Source organism: Xenopus tropicalis, chromosome 7 (genome assembly GCF_000004195.4).
Source record: "Xenopus tropicalis strain Nigerian chromosome 7, UCB_Xtro_10.0, whole genome shotgun sequence".
NCBI classification, from domain to species: domain Eukaryota; kingdom Metazoa; phylum Chordata; class Amphibia; order Anura; family Pipidae; genus Xenopus; species Xenopus tropicalis.
In genome coordinates, this window is record NC_030683.2 from 36,206,052 (window position 1) to 36,227,516 (window position 21,465).

A 21,465-nucleotide genomic window follows, 5' to 3' on the forward strand; every position below is an offset into this window, starting at 1 on the left:
AATCGCAAAACATACGAAAAAGTCGCAAAATATTCGTTTTCAAGTCGGAACTTTTCCAATTCGGGTCGGATTCGTGGGTTAGTAAATCAGCCCCTTAGTGTCTGTTCTTACATATGGGGGACAGATTTCAGTAGGGTCAAAATAAATCTAGGGAAATGATGTACAACTAAAGAACTAATGAAAAGAAAAAAAAAAATCATTTTCACATTAAAAAGTGTATATTGGATTATTATTTAGAAATCTGTCAGAGGAAAGTTTTTATGTCAGCTTAAAATTTTATATGGAGGAAACGTGAAGACAGGGTGCTTTTTCCTAATTAACTTTTCTAAAATATTTTCTGCTATTTATCAGTAAGAATACTACATTAGTGACCCTACTCTTTGTTATTAAAATTCCCATCTACTCCTACCACTCACACTAGTCATTACATTACAGTTCTTTGCCATATATGACCAATGGCTGCCATATAATTTGACCCTATTTGGGTGCAATGCCCTGCTGAATCAAAGAGTGGCACATTTTAGAAATGCTGGGGCAGCAAGCAGAGGTTCACTGAGATACAGTGGCAGCAGCTCAGCAATTTTAGTTAAAGTTAAGGGGAAATATTTTCAAATAGGGAATCTTTCCAAAATTTGGATATATGCATACCTTAAAGCCTGCGCAAAATCATTTCAGCATTAAATAAACCCCAAGGGACTATTTTGCCACCTATATGGGTCAGTGCAGCAGTACAAGGCACTATTTCATTATTACTACTACAGAGAAAAAGGAAGCAATTCTTAAGAATTAGAATTATTTGTTTTAAATTGACTCTGAGGGCGATGGCCTTCCTGTAATTTAGAGCTTTCCGAATAACAGGTTTCCAGGTAAGGGATCCCATACCATATCCAAATCTGTCATTTACAAGTTGCTTTAATTTGCTTCTGTGCATGGCACCCCTTTATGCTTTGAATTGTGTAGGTAAGGGTGCATTGCAAAAGAACAGACAGTGGGCAAGGCTGCCAACTTTATGACTTAGGGACCATTATTCAGATCCATTATTTTGTTTAAAGGGGTTGCCATTTTTTGCACAAATTGCATAATATGGATGTGTGCAGAAGATTTATATTTTGTTTGAATTATACGGTCACAGCCTCAGTTCACCTCTGCTTTACAAAGAAATGTTTAGTTGTAAACAAAACTATCCCATTCTCTGTTTCTCTCTGTCATACCTGTGGACATGTTCCAAATCAAACCAAAAGTTAGTTTCTATAGGGATATATTATGTACTTTTGTTTCCCTGATTACCAAAACTGATCACGTGATGGCAGTGCATCCTTATAAGAGATGTGCTGCAGCCATGGTGCCATAGTGCCAGGATTTGAGATTCACAACTGTGGTACAAACAATCTAACCAACACCATGAGGTAAATATATTTTGCTTATAACACTTTAGGAATGTATTATTTATATTATGTATGTAGCTTATTGGTAAAACCTTGTAACTGTGTATGGTATGCTGGAAGCTAGGAATAAAGAATAGTGATGGGATTAGGGACATAAGTAGTGGGATGCAGAGATATAGGTATATAGCTATATACAGTAGGTATATAGGTATATAGTAAATGGTGCCTGCTGACTGGATTTACTTCCTTTAAAGTTTAATACTTTCTGTACTATTCATCCTTACGATATGTATTGAAGCTAAAAAAATGTTTTGAAAGCATTTTACTTCCTAAAAATGTAATTATATCAGAGCTGCTGAGAGATCCTTTTCCTTCAGTATAGGCTGAAATGAGGGGGGACGCAGGGTTGCCAGATTTATTTTTCCAAACCAGTCAAAGCCAGTTCTAAAACCAGCCCAAAACTAGCCAAAAGCCACTTTGAAAGTAGCCCAAAAATAGCCCAATATGCACAATGAAAAAAAAATTCTAAAAAATACAGTGCAATACAAATACATTCTTTAAAAATCATACAATGTGATTTCCTGATTTTTTTTTTAAATGCTGCCTCTCACAGTGGGAACGCACCAACCGTGATTTCTAAGTAGGAGTTCAAATACTTATGTTCCTCACTGTCAGGGGCGATTCTGGACATATCGCCGCCCCCCCCCCCCCGCCCCCCCTAGCGCTTACCTTCTGAGCACAGGAGCGGGTCCGGGTGCGGTGAGATTGCTAGAGCAGAGAGCGCAATTGCGCTCTCTGCACTAGAAGAGCCGAATTTCCGGTTTAAAAACCGGAAATTCGGCTCTTAAAGTTACCAGGAGCGGCTTTTTGCCGCCCCTGGTAACTGGGGCGCTTCTGCTTCTCACTGTCCGTTTTTTTTATGTGGCAGCGACTTGTTTGATGCAACCACGATTTGACGAGACCGTAATTTATTTGACATGACATCACTTTTTTTTTTACACAACTTTTCTGTTTCTGCAACAGTACGTATTACTATCCAATTCCAGAATGATAGCTGCGGTCCTGGTTTATCCGGAACTCCCTGCATCTAATTCTAAAGTGCAGAAACAGTATATCATTATATATATATATATCATACATGAACTATATAACAATACATACTAAGGTGCAGCAGTGTTTGATACAGGGAGTTATATAAAAAACACAAAAATATGATGACTTCTATTTAGATAATATCATTGTGCAGAAAATGCCGATGACAGTTATAATACGTGAAACTATACATTAAGGGGCGTATTTATTATGCTGTATAAAACTAATTCACCAAAAAAAACGATGTAAAAAGCTGTGTAAAATAAATGGAAAAGATTGCCATCTGAATGCCGGATATTACGCTGTTATTTTCCGGAAGTTATGGTGGAAGAAAAAAGGCATAAAAAAACTATGTTGTTTTTACGTGGCAAAGCCTGGCGATGGGTGGCAAATTTTCTCGCCGTTTTTTACACAGCATAATAAATATGCCCCTTAGTGAATTTAACTGCCACATGCTATCACCTTAAATTGCACAGATAAAAGAATAAAAGCCTTCAACTAAAGGATTAATATATATGTGCTTAAACTTTTTTATTTAAAAAAAGGCAATTTTTTTTAACAATGACATTCTAACAGTAATGGGCTTATTTATCAGTTATCGAGTTTGTGAATTCCAGTTCGGTTTCCTAAATCAAATAAACTTGCATATCGAATGGTCGCCTATTTATTACGAGCTCGAAAATCTCGACTTTGCCTATGACAGCTGCTATTGACTTCTACACTTTCTGCACTTAATAAATACCAGACATTCACGTTTTCAAAGCATAACTCAAATTCGAGTTTATGAAGCAAAAAACATACTTGAATCGAGAAAAAAAATCAAATGTCCATTGATAAATCAACCCCTAAGTGTTGCCCAGGAGTGCAGGGCAGACAGCAATATAGGAGATGTGGGAGTCGATCAGGGCAGGCAGATGGTGGTGTGTTCAGGTGTAGGCAGGCACGAGGGGATGAAGGGAGTATCTTTGGGGAGTTGCTGAACATGAATGAATCTTTCTATTCACATGCTTGCCCTGCTTTGTTGAATGTATGGTATATATTCTCTTTAATATATGCTGTAGATTAGGCAATTTTAAACAATTTTCCTTAATATTGTATATAATCAGTAAAATATTATTCCATTTATTCCAATATTTTATTTATATTTGTTGTTGTTATTATATTTCTAATATATAATAAATTATCTATAGAAGATTAACAGGATACTATAATAAGAGGCACACATAAGGAACCAATTAGATGTCTGTTTTTAAATAACTTTAAATGCTAAAAGCTACCAAGAGTTAGATGCCCTCAAAAATGTTATATAAATGGTCACTTTCCCTGCAGAGACAACACCTTCACACAGAAAAATATAGTGCTGTCTTTTGGGACTGCCCTACTGGTACTGAGAAAGCCTAAGAGCGACAGATGAGTCTGTTCAGGTTCTGAGCAACATGTTTAGCTCCTCTGTGTAAAATAATCTGATTATCCCAACTGGAAAGAGGGGAATATGGAGTGTCAAGAAAACAAGATACAGTATGCTCAGGCAATCATTAAGTCCCAAGGGAGTATTGTTACTGATGGTATAATGGTATTGCAGCTGGTAAGGAGACTGTGTGCAGATGATAAAAACAGACAAGAGGGAAGGATGATATCTGGGAGGAAGGTGTTAAAGGCTGTGGAAAAGATAATGGAAACAGAGGCTCACTTTAAATCTGCCAGAAAATGTACTTTCCAAATAAAATGTATGGTTTTCTGTGGTTAACTTACTATTTAGGGGCATTATGCAGCACTGTATTTAGGTCTAGTGCTACCATAGGCTTTGGACCCAACTGCGCCGTAAGACTGCGGAAGTTACTTTGAGTGCCATGACCAATGACATCAGGTCCGTTGAAACTTGCCTGCGGACCCCTTACCCCCCCAGCTTCACCGGTGGATTTATGTAGGTAGTGTCTGGCAGAGGCTGGGGAGTTTTTTTTTATTTTCCTTTAAAAAAAATAAATAATCAATTATATAAGCACCTAGAGGCTGCCCCTAAAAGCTGCCTATATATAAATACGGCCCTGGCTTTATGATAAAACACAGGCATAGTATTATAGCATAGAGATATAAAAATTGAAAAATGGGATTGTAACCATGGTAGTTGGTTTCTTAAGGTCTTTTTACAAGGCCTGTAATTTTTTACATATGTAGGGACCCATAGGGTTAATCTGCCCCTATAGCATTAAACCCTACTACTTCCTTATTTCTGCTCTTACTGGGCAAAGACCCATCTATCTAGTTCACCCTTATATTATGTGCCTTTTGGTTATTTGGGTTGACCACACCTTTTGGAAACTCATATAGGGCCCGATTCACTAAAGTGCGATAAAACGTGCGCTATTTATAGCGTGCGTTAAAAATTTTATTGCGTCTTAATTTTCGCGACTTTTCGAACGATTCACTATAAGCATACTTGCGCAATTTTACGCGCGGTATTTCATGCGATAGGTTTGTCGCGATAAATAGCATGAGCGGTATTTTCCACATGCATGCTATTTATTGCATGCGCTAATTGTCGCCACGTTACGCAAGCGACGACCGGCAGCATAAAACTGGCGACATTTTGCCCTGGGAGAGCACAGAGTGCTAGAGAGGTGCTGTATAAATGTTTATTTGCAAAAAAAAACCCCAAAAACCAATAAAAATATATATTGGCATGTATGGCTAACATACAGTAATTTTACGAAACATGGCGTGCGTTCATTTGCGCGACTATTTATATGCGGCTACAAGTGATGAAATGTTTCGCCAGGCATGGATTCGCAGTGAATTTTTTGACATGTGGCGAATTTTTTCGCAAAACCATCCGCCAATGGCAAACCGCATAAAAAAATTCCCCGCACATCCAAAAATTGACACAGGCTTCAAAAAGTCGCCAGATGACAAAGTCGCAACAAAGAAATCGCCAAAATATACCTAGTAATGTATTTTGTGCAACTAAAGATTTAGCAAATTTAGCAAGATTTTAGCAAATCTTTGGAAAGATCCCCAAAACGGCAAAAATGTTGTGCGGGCAAAAAAATTTTGCCCGCGACTATTATTTTTTGAAGCCTGTGTCAATTTTTGGATGTGCGGGGAATTTTCGCGTGGCGAATTTTTTTATGCGTTTTGCCATTGGAGGATTGTTTTGCGAAACGCATGAAAAAAATTGCAGCGGAAAAAAATCGCCGCACATCCAAAAATTCACTGCAAATCCATGCCTGGCGAAACATTTCATCACTTGTAGCCACATATAAATAGTCGCGCAAATGAACGCACGCCATGTTTCGTAAAATTACTGTATTAAAAATGACCATTTCCCTGCAAACTGGCGGCTGCGTCACTCTAGGGGAAACACATACTTGAATAAATAACACTGCAAAGTCCATATTTTATTGGCAAAAGCTCATTAACTGTACTTTTCTATAATTATTATACCTAGTAATGTATTTTGTGCGACTAAAGATTTACCTCTATAGTACAGTATATTTTGGCGACTAAAGATTCACCGCTATAGTACTGTATAATATCGCGACTAAATATTAACCGCTATTGTACTGTATAATATCGCGGCTAAATATTCACCGCTATTGTACTGTATAATATCGCGACAAAATATTCACCGCTGTTGTACTGTATATTTTGACGACTAAATTTTTACCGCTATAGGATTGTATATTAGTAGCGAAATTCCATACATGCCAAGACTTTAGTAAAATTGAGTAAAAAGACACAGACTTGAATAAATAACACTGTAAGTCCATATTTTATTGCCAAAAACTCATTTACTGTACTTTTCTATAATTTTTCACCTGCCTGTAGTAGGAGTTAATTTTCGCATAGCCGAATGCGATATTTAGCGTGCCTAAGTGATAGTGAATCATGCGATCGTATTCTTTTCAGCACGGAAATTATCGCATGCGTTAAAACTAGCGCATGCGGTCGTGCGGCAAATAACGCATGCGATATGGCGACTTATCGCACGCGATAATACAATGGTGAATTGCCCGCTAATTATCGCGACAAATTTAACGCAAAAAAGCGTGCGATAATTTTTATCGCACTTTAGTGAATCAGGCCCATAGTGTTTACCCAGGAGGTGTGGCTTCCTCTTTGGCTGCCTCTGTGTCTCAGGAACAGGTCACTAAGCCTGGGATCAGAATAGGCCCCAGAAAAGCCTTATTGCCCCAGAGATTAATACCTACTCTGGTGAAGTCGGGGACAGGGACCGTGAACGAGGACCAGTTAGATTGTTACTCTTGTAAGAGCACTTTCTAGGAAAGTGAGATGGAGAGGGAAGGAAGCAAGAGCAGTTTCGGCTCCACCAAGGAAAGTAGCTGGGAAGTATGCTTCCATACAGGCAATGTTGCCTTAGCATAGGGCCATGGTTAAAACATAGGAGACAGGCAGTACCTTAACCCTGATCCACAGTCGGCTGTATTCAACCTGACTGCTTCCAAAGGGGTGCCAAGCTGACCAGGTGCATTTACCCTGCCCAGACTCTAAAGGAGGTGGGATAAACCAGTGTGCATTCTCTCTCTTGTTGTCTAGTATTACTATCCTATACCATCTGTAATGTGAGTATCTGCAATATCCCTGCATCTTTACTTGTCTCTGACAATAAATCTGTCTATAGTTAAACTGCAAGAATCTTCTGGTGTCCATCTTTACTGCACACAGCTACAGTGAGTTGTAGTTACACTACACCCTTAGCTCCACTGGTCACTTCCACATAGCGAAGGCCCATCCTGTCTAAGAGAGTCACATGTACCCCATGCTCTGTACCTTATACTAGCCTGGTTTTGACAATTTTATAGCCAAATAGGGGTTACACATATATGCAATATCATACACAAATTTTGGAGAATGGTATGAATTAAATTGTGTATTTGAAAACTTTTAAGACACATAGATTTCAGTAGCGCCAAAACAAATCTATGGAGAGGATGAACTACTGACATATTAATGAAAAGAACTCTACCAGCGATTCTGAGGCTAGCCAGTAGGGTATAACCAGCTTATATTTAGAAATCTCTAAAACAAACATTGTTATTAATATTATTGTATATGGAGAAAACCTGGGACTATGGGGTCATTCTAGATGATTAGCTAAGTTTTGTAAATATTTTCCCACTTTGTGCCAGTTTGTGAATGTTTTCTAATTTGTGGGGTCTGTTGATTTTCTCCTTACAGAATTTATATGTGCATTTTCACAAGCAAATGCAAACTTGTCATTGGCCAGATGCTTTGATTGGCGTCTGTGCATGGCATTCTTTAATCCTATGTATTGGGTAAGAAGGGGTGCTGTGCAAGGGAGCAGGCAAGGCTGCCAATTGTGGAACAAGGGACCATTGTTGAGAAATGTTGCCAGTCTATGTCTTGTCCCACAAGAAAAAATAGTAAGCTGAATAAATCCTCAGAACCTCTGCAGTCACTTAATATATGGACAAATTACCCCTGTTTTATTTAAAGGGGATTCCAATAATAAAATGGTCATATATGGTCATTGCATCATTTCAATTCTGCTTTGCAAGTTAGAAATTATGAGCTTTCTCTTAATAGTGTCCTTGAGCATTTTCCAAATAAAACCAAAATTTAGTTTCGATTGGAAGACATTTTATTGTCTAGTTTCGTTTTCCCCTGTTTACTAAGACACTGAGAGATCACATGATGGCAGTGCATGCTTATAATGCTGCAGCTGCAGCCAAAGGACCAGAGATTAGGAGATCTCTCAGAAACATTCTTACCTCTTACCAGGGCCGCCATCAGAAATCACGGGGCCCCTCACAACAAAATTTTCAGGGCCCCTCTCCCACCAGTAAAATGGACTCACAGACATGAGACATTGCTAGCCAGCTGTGCCCCCCTAGTACATTGGTAGCCAGCAGTGCCCCCCCTAGTACATTGGTAGCCAGCAGTGCCCCCCTAGTACATTGGTAGCCAGCTGTGCCCCCCCTAGTACATTGGTAGCCAGCAGTGCCCCCCTAGTACATTGGTAGCCAGCAGTGCCCCCCCTAGTACATTGGTAGCCAGCTGTGCCCCCCCTAGTACATTGGTAGCCAGCAGTGCCCCCCCTAGTACATTGGTAGCCAGCTGTGCCCCCCCTAGTACATTGGTAGCCAGCAGTGCCCCCCCTAGTACATTGGTAGCCAGCAGTGCCCCCCTAGTACATTGGTAGCCAGCTGTGCCCCCCTAGTACACTGGTAGCCAGCTGTGCCCCCCTAGTACATTGGTAGCCAGCTGTGCCCCCCTAGTACATTGGTAGCCAGCTGTGCCCCCCTAGTACACTGGTAGCCTGCAGTGCCCCCCCTAGTATACTGGTAGCCAGCAGTGCCCCCCTAGTACATTGGTAGCCAGCTGTGCCCCCCCTAGTACACTGGTAGCCAGCAGTGCCCCCCCTAGTACATTGGTAGCCAGCAGTGCCCCCCCTAGTACATTGGTAGCCAGCTGTGCCCCCCTAGTACATTGGTAGCCAGCAGTGCCCCCCCTAGTACATTGGTAGCCAGCAGTGCCCCCCCTAGTACATTGGTAGCCAGCTGTGCCCCCCCTAGTACATTGGTAGCCAGCTGTGCCCCCCTAGTACATTGGTAGCCAGCTGTGCCCCCCCTAGTACATTGGTAGCCAGCAGTGCCCCCCCTAGTACATTGGTAGCCAGCAGTGCCCCCCTAGTACATTGGTAGCCAGCAGTGCCCCCCCTAGTACATTGGTAGCCAGCAGTGCCCCCCCTAGTACATTGGTAGCCAGCAGTGCCCCCCCTAGTACATTGGTAGCCAGCTGTGCCCCACCCCCCAGTACACTGGTAGCCAGCAGGGTCCCCCGCGTCTTGTTCGGCTCCTTCGGCTCCACCGGTGTCTTCGGCATCTTCAGCGGCGGCTTCGGACTACTCTGGCGACGTCCTTCCTGCACAACACCTTGGCACTTCTGAGTGCCGAAGGAAGACAGGCCCTTTTATAAGGTTGCGCCCCGTGCGTACTGACGTGCGTGCATGTACGCACGGGGCGCAACCAATAGGATCACCTGCTGACCACCAATGACAGGGCCCGGAATTCATTAAAGGGGGCCCGGGCTACTAAGAAAACTTTAGGACAGCCGGGCCCCCTTTTAAAGTTAAAATCGTCCGGGCCCAGGACGACTCTACCCCCTGTGCCCCCCTGATGGCGGCCCTGCCTCTTACCATGAGGTAAATATACTTAGCTTATCAACTAAGGAATTTAATATGTGTGACCACTCCCCTTTTTTTAAACCACACCCACTTCAAACCACACCCATGTTATCACAAGAGCTTCTAAGTCTTTACCCACACTAATGGTGACAGTGCAGCAAAAACCCAAATGGTTGGTGCTCACTGTAGGGATATTACCCTTTATTCATATATGAAAGAATTATAATATGTCATATTAAGACACACCTTAAAAATCCATAAGCCTCCTCTTCCCCTGTGGATAGAACAGCAACCCCAGCACATAATTACACATCTTAGGGACCATATAATGACTATTTCCAAATGCTAACAAACTCCCAGAACAAACCCCTGCCAGTTTCATCACAGGCAGTATAGTGCAGGCAGAGTATGGCACACAGGCAGGGTAGGGCGGAGTATGGCACACACAGGCAGCATAGGGCAGGCGGAGTGTGGCACACACAGGCAGCATAGGGCAAGCAGAGTATGGCACACACAAGCAGCATAGTGCAGACAGAGTATGGCACACAGGCAGGGTAGGGCAGGTGGAGTATGGCACACACTTGCAGCATAGGGCAGGCAGAGTATGGCACACAGGAAGGGTAGGGCAGGTGGAGTATGGCACACACAGGCAGCATAGGGCAGGCGGAGTGTGGCACACACAGACAGCATAGGGCAGGCAAAGTATGGCACACACAAGCAGCATAGGGCAGGTAGACTATGACACACAGGTAGCATAGGGCAGGCAGCGTATGGCACACACTGGCAGCATAGGGCAGGTGGAGTGTGGCACACACAGGCAGCATAGGGCAGGCAGAGTATGGCACACACAAGCAGCATAGTGCAGACAGAGTATGGCACACAGGCAGGGTAGGGCAGGTGGAGTATGGCACACACTTGCAGCATAGGGCAGGCAGAGTATGGCACACAGGAAGGGTAGGGCAGGTGGAGTATGGCACACACAGGCAGCATAGGGCAGGTAGACTATGACACACAGGTAGCATAGGGCAGGCAGAGTATGGCACACACTGGCAGCATAGGGGAGGCAGAGTATGGCACAATTGGGCAGGGAGAGTATGGCACACACAGGCAGCATAGGGCAGGCAGAGTGTTCACACACAGGCAGCATAGGGCAGGTAGAGTATGGCACACAGGCAGCATAGGGCAAGCAGAGTATGGCACACACTGGCAGCATAGGGCAGGCAGAGTATGGCACACCCAGGCACAATTAGGCAGGGAGAGTATGGCACACAGGCAGCATAGGGCAGGCAGAGCATGGCACACAGGCAGCATAGGGCAGGCCGAGTATGGCACACACAGGCAGGGTAGGTCAGGCAGAGTATGGCACACACAGGCAGCATAGGGCAAGCAGAGTATGGCACACACTGGCAGCACAGGGCAGGCAGAGTATGGCACACACAGGCAGGGTAGGTCAGGCAGAGTATGGCACACACAGGCAGCATAGGGAAGGCAGAGTATGGCACACACAGGCAGCATAGGACAGGCAGTACATAAAATGACGCAATGCTGGCACCGCTCCGACAGTCTGAGGTGTGAACAGGAGAACAAGAGGGGGTTTACAGTCTGAGTGAACAATGCAGGGGGGATTAAAAGGTGTGAACAGTACAGGGGGATTACAGCATGAATCTGAGGTGTGAGCAATGCAGGGGGCCAGTTAATCTCAGTACTGATACCATTTAAATCTTACACAATGCTAAGCAGTCGCGGCAGCCAGACAAGTGGAGGGCCACACAGAGGGCTGGCCTGCGGGCCGCCAGTTGGACAGCCCTGCTTTATTAAATCAACATATTAAATGCTTTTAAACCTGATAGATTCTGAAAGAAATGGTGCAAAAAGTATGAAAAAGGAGTTAATTTGCTTTGGTTCTAGTAACCTCTAGAAACCAGTCAGTAAGTAGCCTTTATGACAGCAGAGATCTGAATAGTTGTTGTAACATACTAATAGCAATAACCCATAGCAACCAATAAAATGTTGCTTTTAAACAGGTGACCAGTAAATGCTGATTGGTTACTATGGGTTACTGGGCAAACACTGGACAAATTTGCTGGGCAAACTTGGGCAGTAACCCATAGCAACCAATCAGTGCTTAGTGTTTTCAGCCCATCTTATTGGTTAGCATGGGTTACTGCCCAGGTGCAAATTGGGTCAGTCTTTATAAATGACCTCCACATGTCTTTTATTACATAACACCATATTAAAGGGGGACTGTATTGGAAATATGTCAACATTAATGTGTGCTGTAGATTGAGCAATTTAATAAAATCAGTAAAATTATTACCCCTTTTAAACATAGGGTTAACAGTTAACTCCCAACCACCACCAACATCCAAGCTGTATTCTGCTCATTTGCTTCATAAGATTAAGGATAAAGCAATGCCTCCCTTGGTCTCCTGGTAGATCTTTGGGGGAGAAAGAAGCAAATTGGGTGGCTGATTGTTGGTTGGGGGAAGTTAACCCTTTGTATCTTTAAAATAAGTCTGAATGCTTAATTGACTAGCTTTAAAAAATATTACAATGTTGTCTCAAATGGATCAGGGAAGTCTTGTCAAGAATGAATACATTTTCAGAACAGAAGTGCAGGTTTCTGTTACCCACAATTGAATTAATGGCAGATACAGAACTGAATGATAGAGGCTGATCCTTATATTAACTTAGTCAGCTATTAAATGCTCCACTAACAGTGTTGTAGTTTCTGTATCTAATAATACAATTACTTATTTAATACACAAAATATGCATATATTTAATTAACAGTCAATTTTTTTCCAGTGACCTGCCAGCGGAATCAATAAAGAACCATCTGCTTAAACTGGAGTGCCACTTCACATGGGCTTTTTTCAAAGATGAAACTGATATTGACAATATAGAAGACAGGCTTCATGATCAAATTACATTTTTACCTTCTACACACAGAGATAGGCTTCATAATTTATTGGCCTATACAAGTTATTTGAAAGGAGACACTCAAGAAGCAATCAGACAGCTTCAAAAAGCTGAAGAGCACCTGCAAGGAACACAGACTGCTCATCTGGATATCAAAAGAGCCGTGACCTACAGTAATTATGCCTGGCTGTACTACCATTCCAACCAGTTTAGCAAAACTCAGTTTTATTTAAAAAAAGTAGAAGCCATTTGCAAGAAATTTGAGTCTTCTCCAGAACATGATATTCTTCTTACTGAGAGATATGGAGAACAGGCCTGGGCTTTGTTAACATTATATGGGAAGTACTGTGAAAGAGCTAAAGAGTGTTTTGAGAAAGGGCTAGTGCTAGATCCTGACAATCCTGAGCTCAACTCAGGATATGCCACAGTGATGTATCGAATAGAAAGTCAACATAACAGAGATTATGGGACAGCTGACTGTACATCATTAGAGTTGCTGAAACGTGCTGTGACATTAAATGAAGATGATACTGTGATTAAGGCTCTTCTAGCTTTGAAATATGCATATTTGTTTCAAGCTGAGGAGGGAGAAAAGGTTATGGAGGAGGCTCTCAGACAAACTCCAGACTCCCCATATTTACTTCGATATGCTGCCAAGTTTTACAGAATTGTAAAAAAGACTGATGATGCTATTACCATTCTGAAAAAAGCCATAAACCAAACTCCCACTTCATGTTCTCTTCACCACCAGATTGGGATTTGTTACAAAGAGAAGACAAAAATGTTAATAAAATCTGCAAGGACTGCAAAGTCATTAAACCAGCCTACCAATGCCTATACACGGGACAAAGGTGATGCAATTGCTTCTGCTATCTTTCATTTTGAAAAAGCTATTGAACTTAAAAAAATATTTGTTGATGCCTACATCAATTTAGGTTACATGTATGCTAAAGCAAGTCAGTTTGAAAAAGCTGAAGATATGTTTCAAAGAGCGCTAAATCTGGAAAATATAACATGTGAAGAGAAACAAGAGATTCACTTGAGTTATGCAGTTTTTAAGCAATTTCAAATGAGATCTGAATCAGAAGCCATAAGGCATTACAAAGAAGCTTTGCTTATTCCGAATAACACAAAGGCAAGACGCTTTTCCAAAAGTGATTTGGAAAAGTTGGCAGAAAAGAAAATAAGCACTGCACCTTCAGACGCAACTGGATTTGGACTGTTAGGGTTCATTTACCAGCAGGATGGAGAGATTAAACAAGCAACTGATTACTATAAGAAAGCACTGGAACGCGATCCAGATAATGAGGATTATTTGAGTGCATTGCGTTGCATGAGACTCAGTGAGTAACAACTCAACAGATTAGCTGCTTATAGGTGTCTTTTTTCCTTCAATGGCAAAATGCCTTGCTGAGCTTGCACATGTCTCTGGCACAGCCCTTTGCATGGAACTATAGAAGGAAAAATAATGTTGAAAATAAATACTATTTTTTTCTGTCAAGAACTTGACTAACCATGTTATAAACACAAACATAATAGCAACAGGCTACAAACTCTTAATTTAATACAGGAAATACTTATATAATTTGCTCTATACAGTAGAAAAAAAAAATGAATACGATTTTAATATCACAGGGCTGTTTATTAGCAAGGCATTAGCAAGTTATGTGAATATTTTCTTTCTCCATGTGTTTTGATTTTATTAAAATTGTTTTCAATTATTCATATTCATAACAAGAAACAATTAGTAGATTTGTGTATTTTTATTGTTGTTTATCAGCTGTAGTGAATATTGCACATTTAATTAAAGCTGTATTTATCCATTTGGTTTGACTAACTGCAATCATTTGAGATGTAATACATCATGAAATTGCATCAAATGTTTCTAAAAATCAATAAAAAAAAAGTACAACTCTCAATTTGTTTAAGCTTAAAGGAGAATGCAAGTCAAAATTTAAAAAGCATACTGCCCAATAGTCCTCCTATTGTTTAGTAAAAACGCCACACTTTTGGCTCACCTAATCAAATATTTACTCAGTCACACTTACTTCACATTTTCTAGAACAGGCAGCCATCTCTAAAAAGGTATTCTCCCTTCCTTTCCCTCCTTGCTTCATACTGCACATGTGTTTCATTCCCTCTGCCAGATGCGCTTCTGATTGGCTGGTGGGCATGTGTAGCTCAGAACAGGAGACAGGATCAAGTTACACACATGCTCAGAGAATAGGAAGGCTGCCGCTGGCACCTACAGGAAGGGGAGAGAGATTTCAGTGATGTCACTGTAGTCTTCACACTGCTGTAGGCTGCCAGCACCATATCTCAGAGAAGCAAGCAGGGATCTGGGAATTTAGATATGCAGTAAGTACTTAAAAAGAATGCCTTTAGACTTACTTTTAATTTATATTAACCTTTCATTGTCCTTTAAAGGAGAAGGAAAGCTAAGTAAGCTTTATCAGAAAGGTCTATGGAAATACAGCCATAAGCACTCACAGAAACGCTGCACTGAGTCCTCTTTCAAAAGAAACACAGGATTTCTTGTCTCCTTTTTTGGGAACATGTTCTTCTGCGTCAGACTTCCTCTCTTTTAGGGCTCATTCAGGTTTGGGGCTAGAGTCTGCTCAGTTCTCTCCTCTCTGCCCCTACTTTCTCCTGCTACCCCCTCCCATAAGAATGCATATGAACTAACCCCCCATAGGAATGTGTGATCTGAGCTTCCAATGGCTAGAGCTGCAGCAGCAAGCTACCAAGACCAAGCTAAAATGGCAGCTGCTATCAGAGGGAGCTTCTAGGGCTGTTACTCAGCTTTCAGCTGTATGTATGTATGTATATCTTTATTTATAAAGCGCTACTTATGTACGCAGTGCTGTACAGTAGAATACATTAATACAAACAGGGGGTTAATAAGATAATAGATAAATACAAAGTATAACAATAAATACAAATAAGTACAGTGCAATAAGAGTCAAAAACACAAGATGATGGAGGTCCCTGCCCCGTAGAGCTTACAATCTAACTATAGGTTTCTAGATGGCACAAATGTGGCAAATCTATTGGCAGTAAAATGCCAAAATGACTTAAATGTACAATGTGTGACATTTGTAGCAATTATTTGCTATATTTTTGGCCATCCTACAAGGTAGGCTGAAATTGTATGACAGATTTGCTCCAGACAGTTATTAATCCAGCAGGGTTGCTTTAAAGAGATACGGACACCTGCAACTAAACAGTTTTATAAATATATCATTATTCTGTCTTTGCATGAGCTTTAGAATTTTGCCAAAAAACTATTTGCCCAATGCGTTTGCATTATACATCCAATCCACATGTTCTTCTATGAGGGGGCGGCCATATTTGTGCAGCAGGAGTCCATTAGCATTAAAAGCTATAACTGACAGGCTGAGAAGGGACAGTCAGGTAACCAAAACAGTCAGGTTTATGAACTTCAAGTAACAATTACTTACAAAAGCAGCCCTATCAGAGAAATTGACCAACATGACCTATAGGGAACTTTTAATGAACATTCAAATTTTGAAAAGTATTTTTTTCATGCCAGTATCACTTTATGATACTGGTGGGCTCAGGGCAAAGATAATGTCATTCAGTTATGGTGGACACCCACAGCTGCCCCAATAAATATTTAGTAATACTGCCCTCAAGGAAGGCAACCCAGAGATCAACTCATTGTGTGCTCTTTGCTGGAGGAAAAAGGAGCAGAACCTCACAAACTACCTCTGTGTGCGACACCACAAGACAAAGTCTCCAATAAGAAACATTTTGAAGAAGTATCCCTCAGAAACATTTGTTCCAATTTAAAGTTAAATAGTTGAAAAACTCTTCCAGTTCCTTAAAATATGGGGTTTTGCAAAAGTTATACCAGATAAAGGTTCTGGTGGAAGGCCTGCTAGTCCTAGTCCTGGAAAATTAAGCCATTTACCCATTTATTAGAACGGTTTGGGGTCAGGACTACAGATGGCCGCAGACAGTACTCACACCTCCACCTCTTTTTCAAGACTATAAGGCTCTACTGTTAACTTCACTACACTAAGTAGCCTTTTATCAGTGGTTTCCAAATTATGGGGCTGACCCCCATATGGAGATCCAGTACCAGTATCCATTGGATTTAGACCCAGTCTGAACATCTGTTAAGGTGAGATTTGGTGTGACTGTGTATATACTCTCCTAAAAACTCTTGGAATTCCAACTTGATAATATACTTTAGTAATATTTGTTATGATCAGTCCCGATATTTTTTAAACTACAGTTAAATAGCTAATGGTTATGGGGACCTTAAGCAAATATTGGGCCTTTAAATGAGAAAAGCCTTTCTCTTCTGTGATGAGTAATAATGAATAACTAGAAAGGGAAGTTTGAGGACAAACTTCATGTTGGTTTGAAAAACGTAAAGTCACTGAATGAAATCTGATCTGTTGTTGACCCCGCCCACTTTTTCTAACCTTGGAGCACAGTTATATAGTAAAAACCACTGTGCAAAGTTTGGGGACCCTGGTTTTAATAGTGTCTGAATGGCAGCAACTTAAATTTCCACACTTTTTCTAACTGGAACTGCAGTTACCCAGTGACTAACTCTAAGTTTAGGGACCCTAGGATTAATAGTTAATAGTTAAGAACGGCAGCAGTTTAAATTTAAATCAATAAAATTCAACTCACTTTTCCTATTTTTGAACTGCAGTCCCCCAGTGACCAACTCTGCAAAGTTTGGGGACTCAGGCATAAAAATTGTGGGACTGACAGCATTTTACACTTTACCATTGAAAATAAATAGGTGAATTGTGATTGGCTGTTGGTGGCTCTACCTGCTTTTTGTAACTTTGAACGGCAAATACCCAGTGACTAACAACCCTGGAATTAATACTTAAATAATGGCATCAGTTTCAATATAAACCAATGAAATTTAATCGGTGGAAATGGATTGGCAGTTGGTGGCTTTTTCTAACCCTGAATACGTAGTCAGCCACTGACTGACTGTGCAAAGTTTGGGAACCCAAACCCTGGGTGTTATGCACAATTATTATTATTAACATTTATTTATAAAGCGCCAACATATTCCGCAGCGCTGTACAATAAGTGGGTTTCATACATTGGACATACAGAGTAACATATAAAGCAATCAATAACCGATACAAGAGGTGAAGGTGAAGTAATGAAAGTATGGTTCGCTTCTCTTTTTTTGAATATGTCAGTGTGCTAGCCTGATAATTAGAAAAGCAGTTATTATTTGTGATGTTAATTATTTTGTTCAATCTATACAGACCTGCAGAACTATATATAGTATTTTATTGGGCGTTAAGGAAATACGTTGGTCCCCTCTAACCTGGGGTCAAGGTCCATTTTTCTCCTGAAGCTTTATCGGAGAAGGGGGCATACTACACCAACAAAATTAAGAAGGGAGGCCTTAGAAAGTGAAGTGTCAATTTAATTGATTATTATTGACATAGTTAGGGACAGTTTACTTGTTTGCAACCTCACAGAGGCCAAAGCTTGATGGAGTTACCATAAAGTAAAGACAACAGGATCATATACCCAGATCTCTCAACACCATTGACAGAAGATGATGACTTTTCTCCAAGTCCATTTTCCCTGACCTGTTTACTTGACTGCTGCCTTCCCTGACCTTGTGGCTGTTCTTTTATACATTTTGCCTTTGCCTTTTCCTTTGCCTATACTCGCACTTTGTTTGCCTGCTGCTTGTCTTGAACATATATAATCTCTGTTGTCTTCATTTCCAGGGATAAATCGTTTTGTTTTCAACCATAGGTTGCCTTCGGTATCAAAGCCTCAGATTGTTTTAAGTTCAGTACAATAGAAGCCTTAATAGAAAAAGAAACGTTTGAAGTAAAATATACAGATCTCAAGTCTTAAGATAGGTCCGAGATGGGGACCGAAACGTCGACCTGTTTTCTTTCTAAGGATGCTAATTAAAAATTAAATTTTTTCTTACTAAAAATACCTGGTGTGCATCTGTATTTTTGATTTTGTGTATTGCTGAGCTTGGATAGCACTCAGGTTTAATACTTTTTTGCCTATTTGTTTGGTGTGCTTGAACTTTCAGACTTATATATATATATATATAATAGAAAGAGTGCCGCACACACAGGGACTTGATACAAAAGAAAAAGTGTTTTTATTGAAAAAATTCCAACTTTTCGAGCCCAACCAGTGCTCTTCCTCAGGGACAAACCAACAGACCATATCCCAACACCCACAGTAAATACCCCCACCCCCACCCCATAAAATGGCGCCAAAAACCCTCCATAGTTACTATGGCAATCAATGTAAACAAGCCCCACACCCACCAGAGCAAGGTAAATTCAAATGTCAACATATACAGGCAAATAGAATGGGAGTGCAGTGCTAGAAAACAAGGTTAAGTTTAATCATGTAGTTAGTAGGCAAATGGTTGCAAAAAACTATACAGAGAATGTTCCTAGTCAGAGATGTCAAGCATTTCACTGTAGTGATGAATGGCCTTGGTTGCTAGGAGCAAAAGATTATAGAGGATAATTATTTATTTTATATGACTAAAAAATGTTTTTCTCTGTTGGGATTTCTTAATTTCTAATCCTTAATAATCAGTATTGGTGTTTCCATCCTCCAAGTATTAATGGTTTATGTCCAGATTTATGGTCTCTATGTTTTGGTTATTGCCTTTTTTAATTATTTTCATTTTTTCCTTTTATTTCACTTTTTGGGTCCCTTAGTCCTTCTTGCTCACCTGGTTATGTGCACTTCACACTCACCCATTTCTATCACATTAATTGTTCACAAAGTAACCTTCTGTACAATACCTTTATAATTTTCATGATCCATTTATTTGATTCTAGTTGCCCTATACACTGTTGTGCTGTGGGCATATAATACATGTACCCTCTGCTAGTATGATTTGCACTCCTTTTATTCTTACATGGATACTATACACAAGGTCTCTGTAATCCTTTTGTTAACTCACTTTGTGAGGTATTGGCTCAACCCTAAAGAACCTATTGTTATATATAACACATTCATGTTACCAGGCATTCTATACATGTATGCTGTGCTTGACACACCCTGAGTGTTCCCCCCTCAAGGTCCTTAATGGACGTGTTGTGCTTGTATGATTCATTTTCTGAGACGTAGTTGCATGTAATTTTTATTTTTACTTTTCATTTTTTTATTTTTCAGTTAATGGGTATCGACTAGTCTACCTGTAAACCCAAATCTAGGACCACATTACACGAGAGGCTCGCACCAGGTGGCTATTGAACCATCCACCACTGCTGAACAATATACACCAGTGTTTGTAATATATATTCTAATGGAGTAAACGAGGGGACATGTCAACTGTCACTATCTATTTATGGGCCGTCAATCTTTGTAGGAGCGGGTGCTGGTGATGTTACCATTTTATATACAGTAGATCTGGTGGTTCGGCATTCTTGTCCTAATTGTTCTTATGAATATCCCTGGAGTGTTACTGCGGGCCTTTCCAATTGGCCCTATAAGTCCAGGTCCTTTTTGAAGGCGGTTTGCATTAACTAGAATTGGACATGTGAGAGTTGTAGTTGTACCCGGATGCACTCTCCACCACTCAGTGTAGCCCGTTGGCGTCACTTGCTGCACTTCATTTCCTGCAGATCGCCAGGGACTGAAGCTGGACCCTTGCACTCCTCACTGTCTGCCAGCCGAACCTAGATATTTGCGTTGGTTGCCTATTGGGCACGTCTAACTTGTGCCCCTGGTGCCAGCCGGGGTGCCTTGTATACATGGTAACTAGGCAACAGTGTGCCCCACGCTCCCTACAATTCAGCACACTAATTGAATACGCCCGACCAGCGTCCGCAATATTTGACTGGGCATTGCCTCCGTGGGCGATATGATCTGCCCCACATGATCACATTCACACACTGAGGTTCAGGGATCGCTGGGTACAGGTGACAGGTGGTGGCTCTACTCTCTGTGCGTTCCTTTATACTCCTAGCTTCTCTGGTGCGCCCGGACATGGGTCCTGGGTTTAATACCCGATGCCTGTCATCTTCAATAAATAATTATCCTCTATAATCTTTTGCTCTTTTGCTCCTAGCAACCAAGGCCATTCATCACTTAGCACAATGAAATGCTTGACGTCTCTGACTGGGAACATTCTCTGTATAGTTTTTTTGCAACATTTTTTTGCAACACATATCATTTGCAACATGTATCCATTTGCCTACTAACTACATGATTAAACTTAACCTTGTTTTCTAGCACTGCACTCCCATTCTATTTGCCTGTATATGTTGACATTTGAATTTACCTTGCTCTGGTGGATGTGGGGCTTGGTTACACTGGTTGCCATGGTAACTATGGCCATTTTTTTGGCGCCATTTTATGGGGTGGGGGTATTTACTGTGGGTGTTGGGATATGATACTTTTTCTTTTGTATCAAGCCCCGGTGTTTTCAGCACTCTTTCTATTATATTTTTGTTTTTGACCTGCACCAAGGGCATTTGGACTTGTATAGGGTCTGCTCCTCCCTGTGTACTATATATATATATATAATAAATCAGAATTTAACTTAACCCTGTCTTAAGCAATTAGTTTAGACATAGAGAATAAACTCTGCACCCATAGGCTGAATATATAAAAGAAAGGCATTTATCAGATAAAATGGTAAGAACCTAATTAATTTTCCTCCTAAAAACTGATTTGATATACACAAGGCAGTGCTTTGTGCAAAATACAACCAATTTTAGTTGTACTGTTCTGCAATACTTATCACAACCCAAAAATTTTTTTAGTACTAAATTAAAACATCTGACAAAACAAGTATTATTCAGTAAGCCCATGTTCAGATGTATATTATAGAAATACAGAAGATTTAGCCAAGTCTGAATTATTTGATTAAAATGGACTCTATGGGAGATTG

General features: G+C 40.8%; 1 protein-coding gene across 1 annotated transcript; it reads left to right on the forward strand.

The window, feature by feature from the left end:
* The first annotated feature begins 1,358 nt into the window (after positions 1-1,358).
* Positions 1,359-14,193, forward strand: LOC100489506 (interferon-induced protein with tetratricopeptide repeats 5-like). The gene is made up of 2 exons (XM_031905901.1): positions 1,359-1,406; positions 12,450-14,193. The coding sequence occupies exons 1-2, from the start codon at positions 1,402-1,404 to the stop codon at positions 13,912-13,914; spliced, it is 1,470 nt and encodes a 489-aa protein (XP_031761761.1). The 5' UTR covers positions 1,359-1,401; the 3' UTR covers positions 13,915-14,193.
* The last annotated feature ends 7,272 nt before the right edge of the window (positions 14,194-21,465 follow it).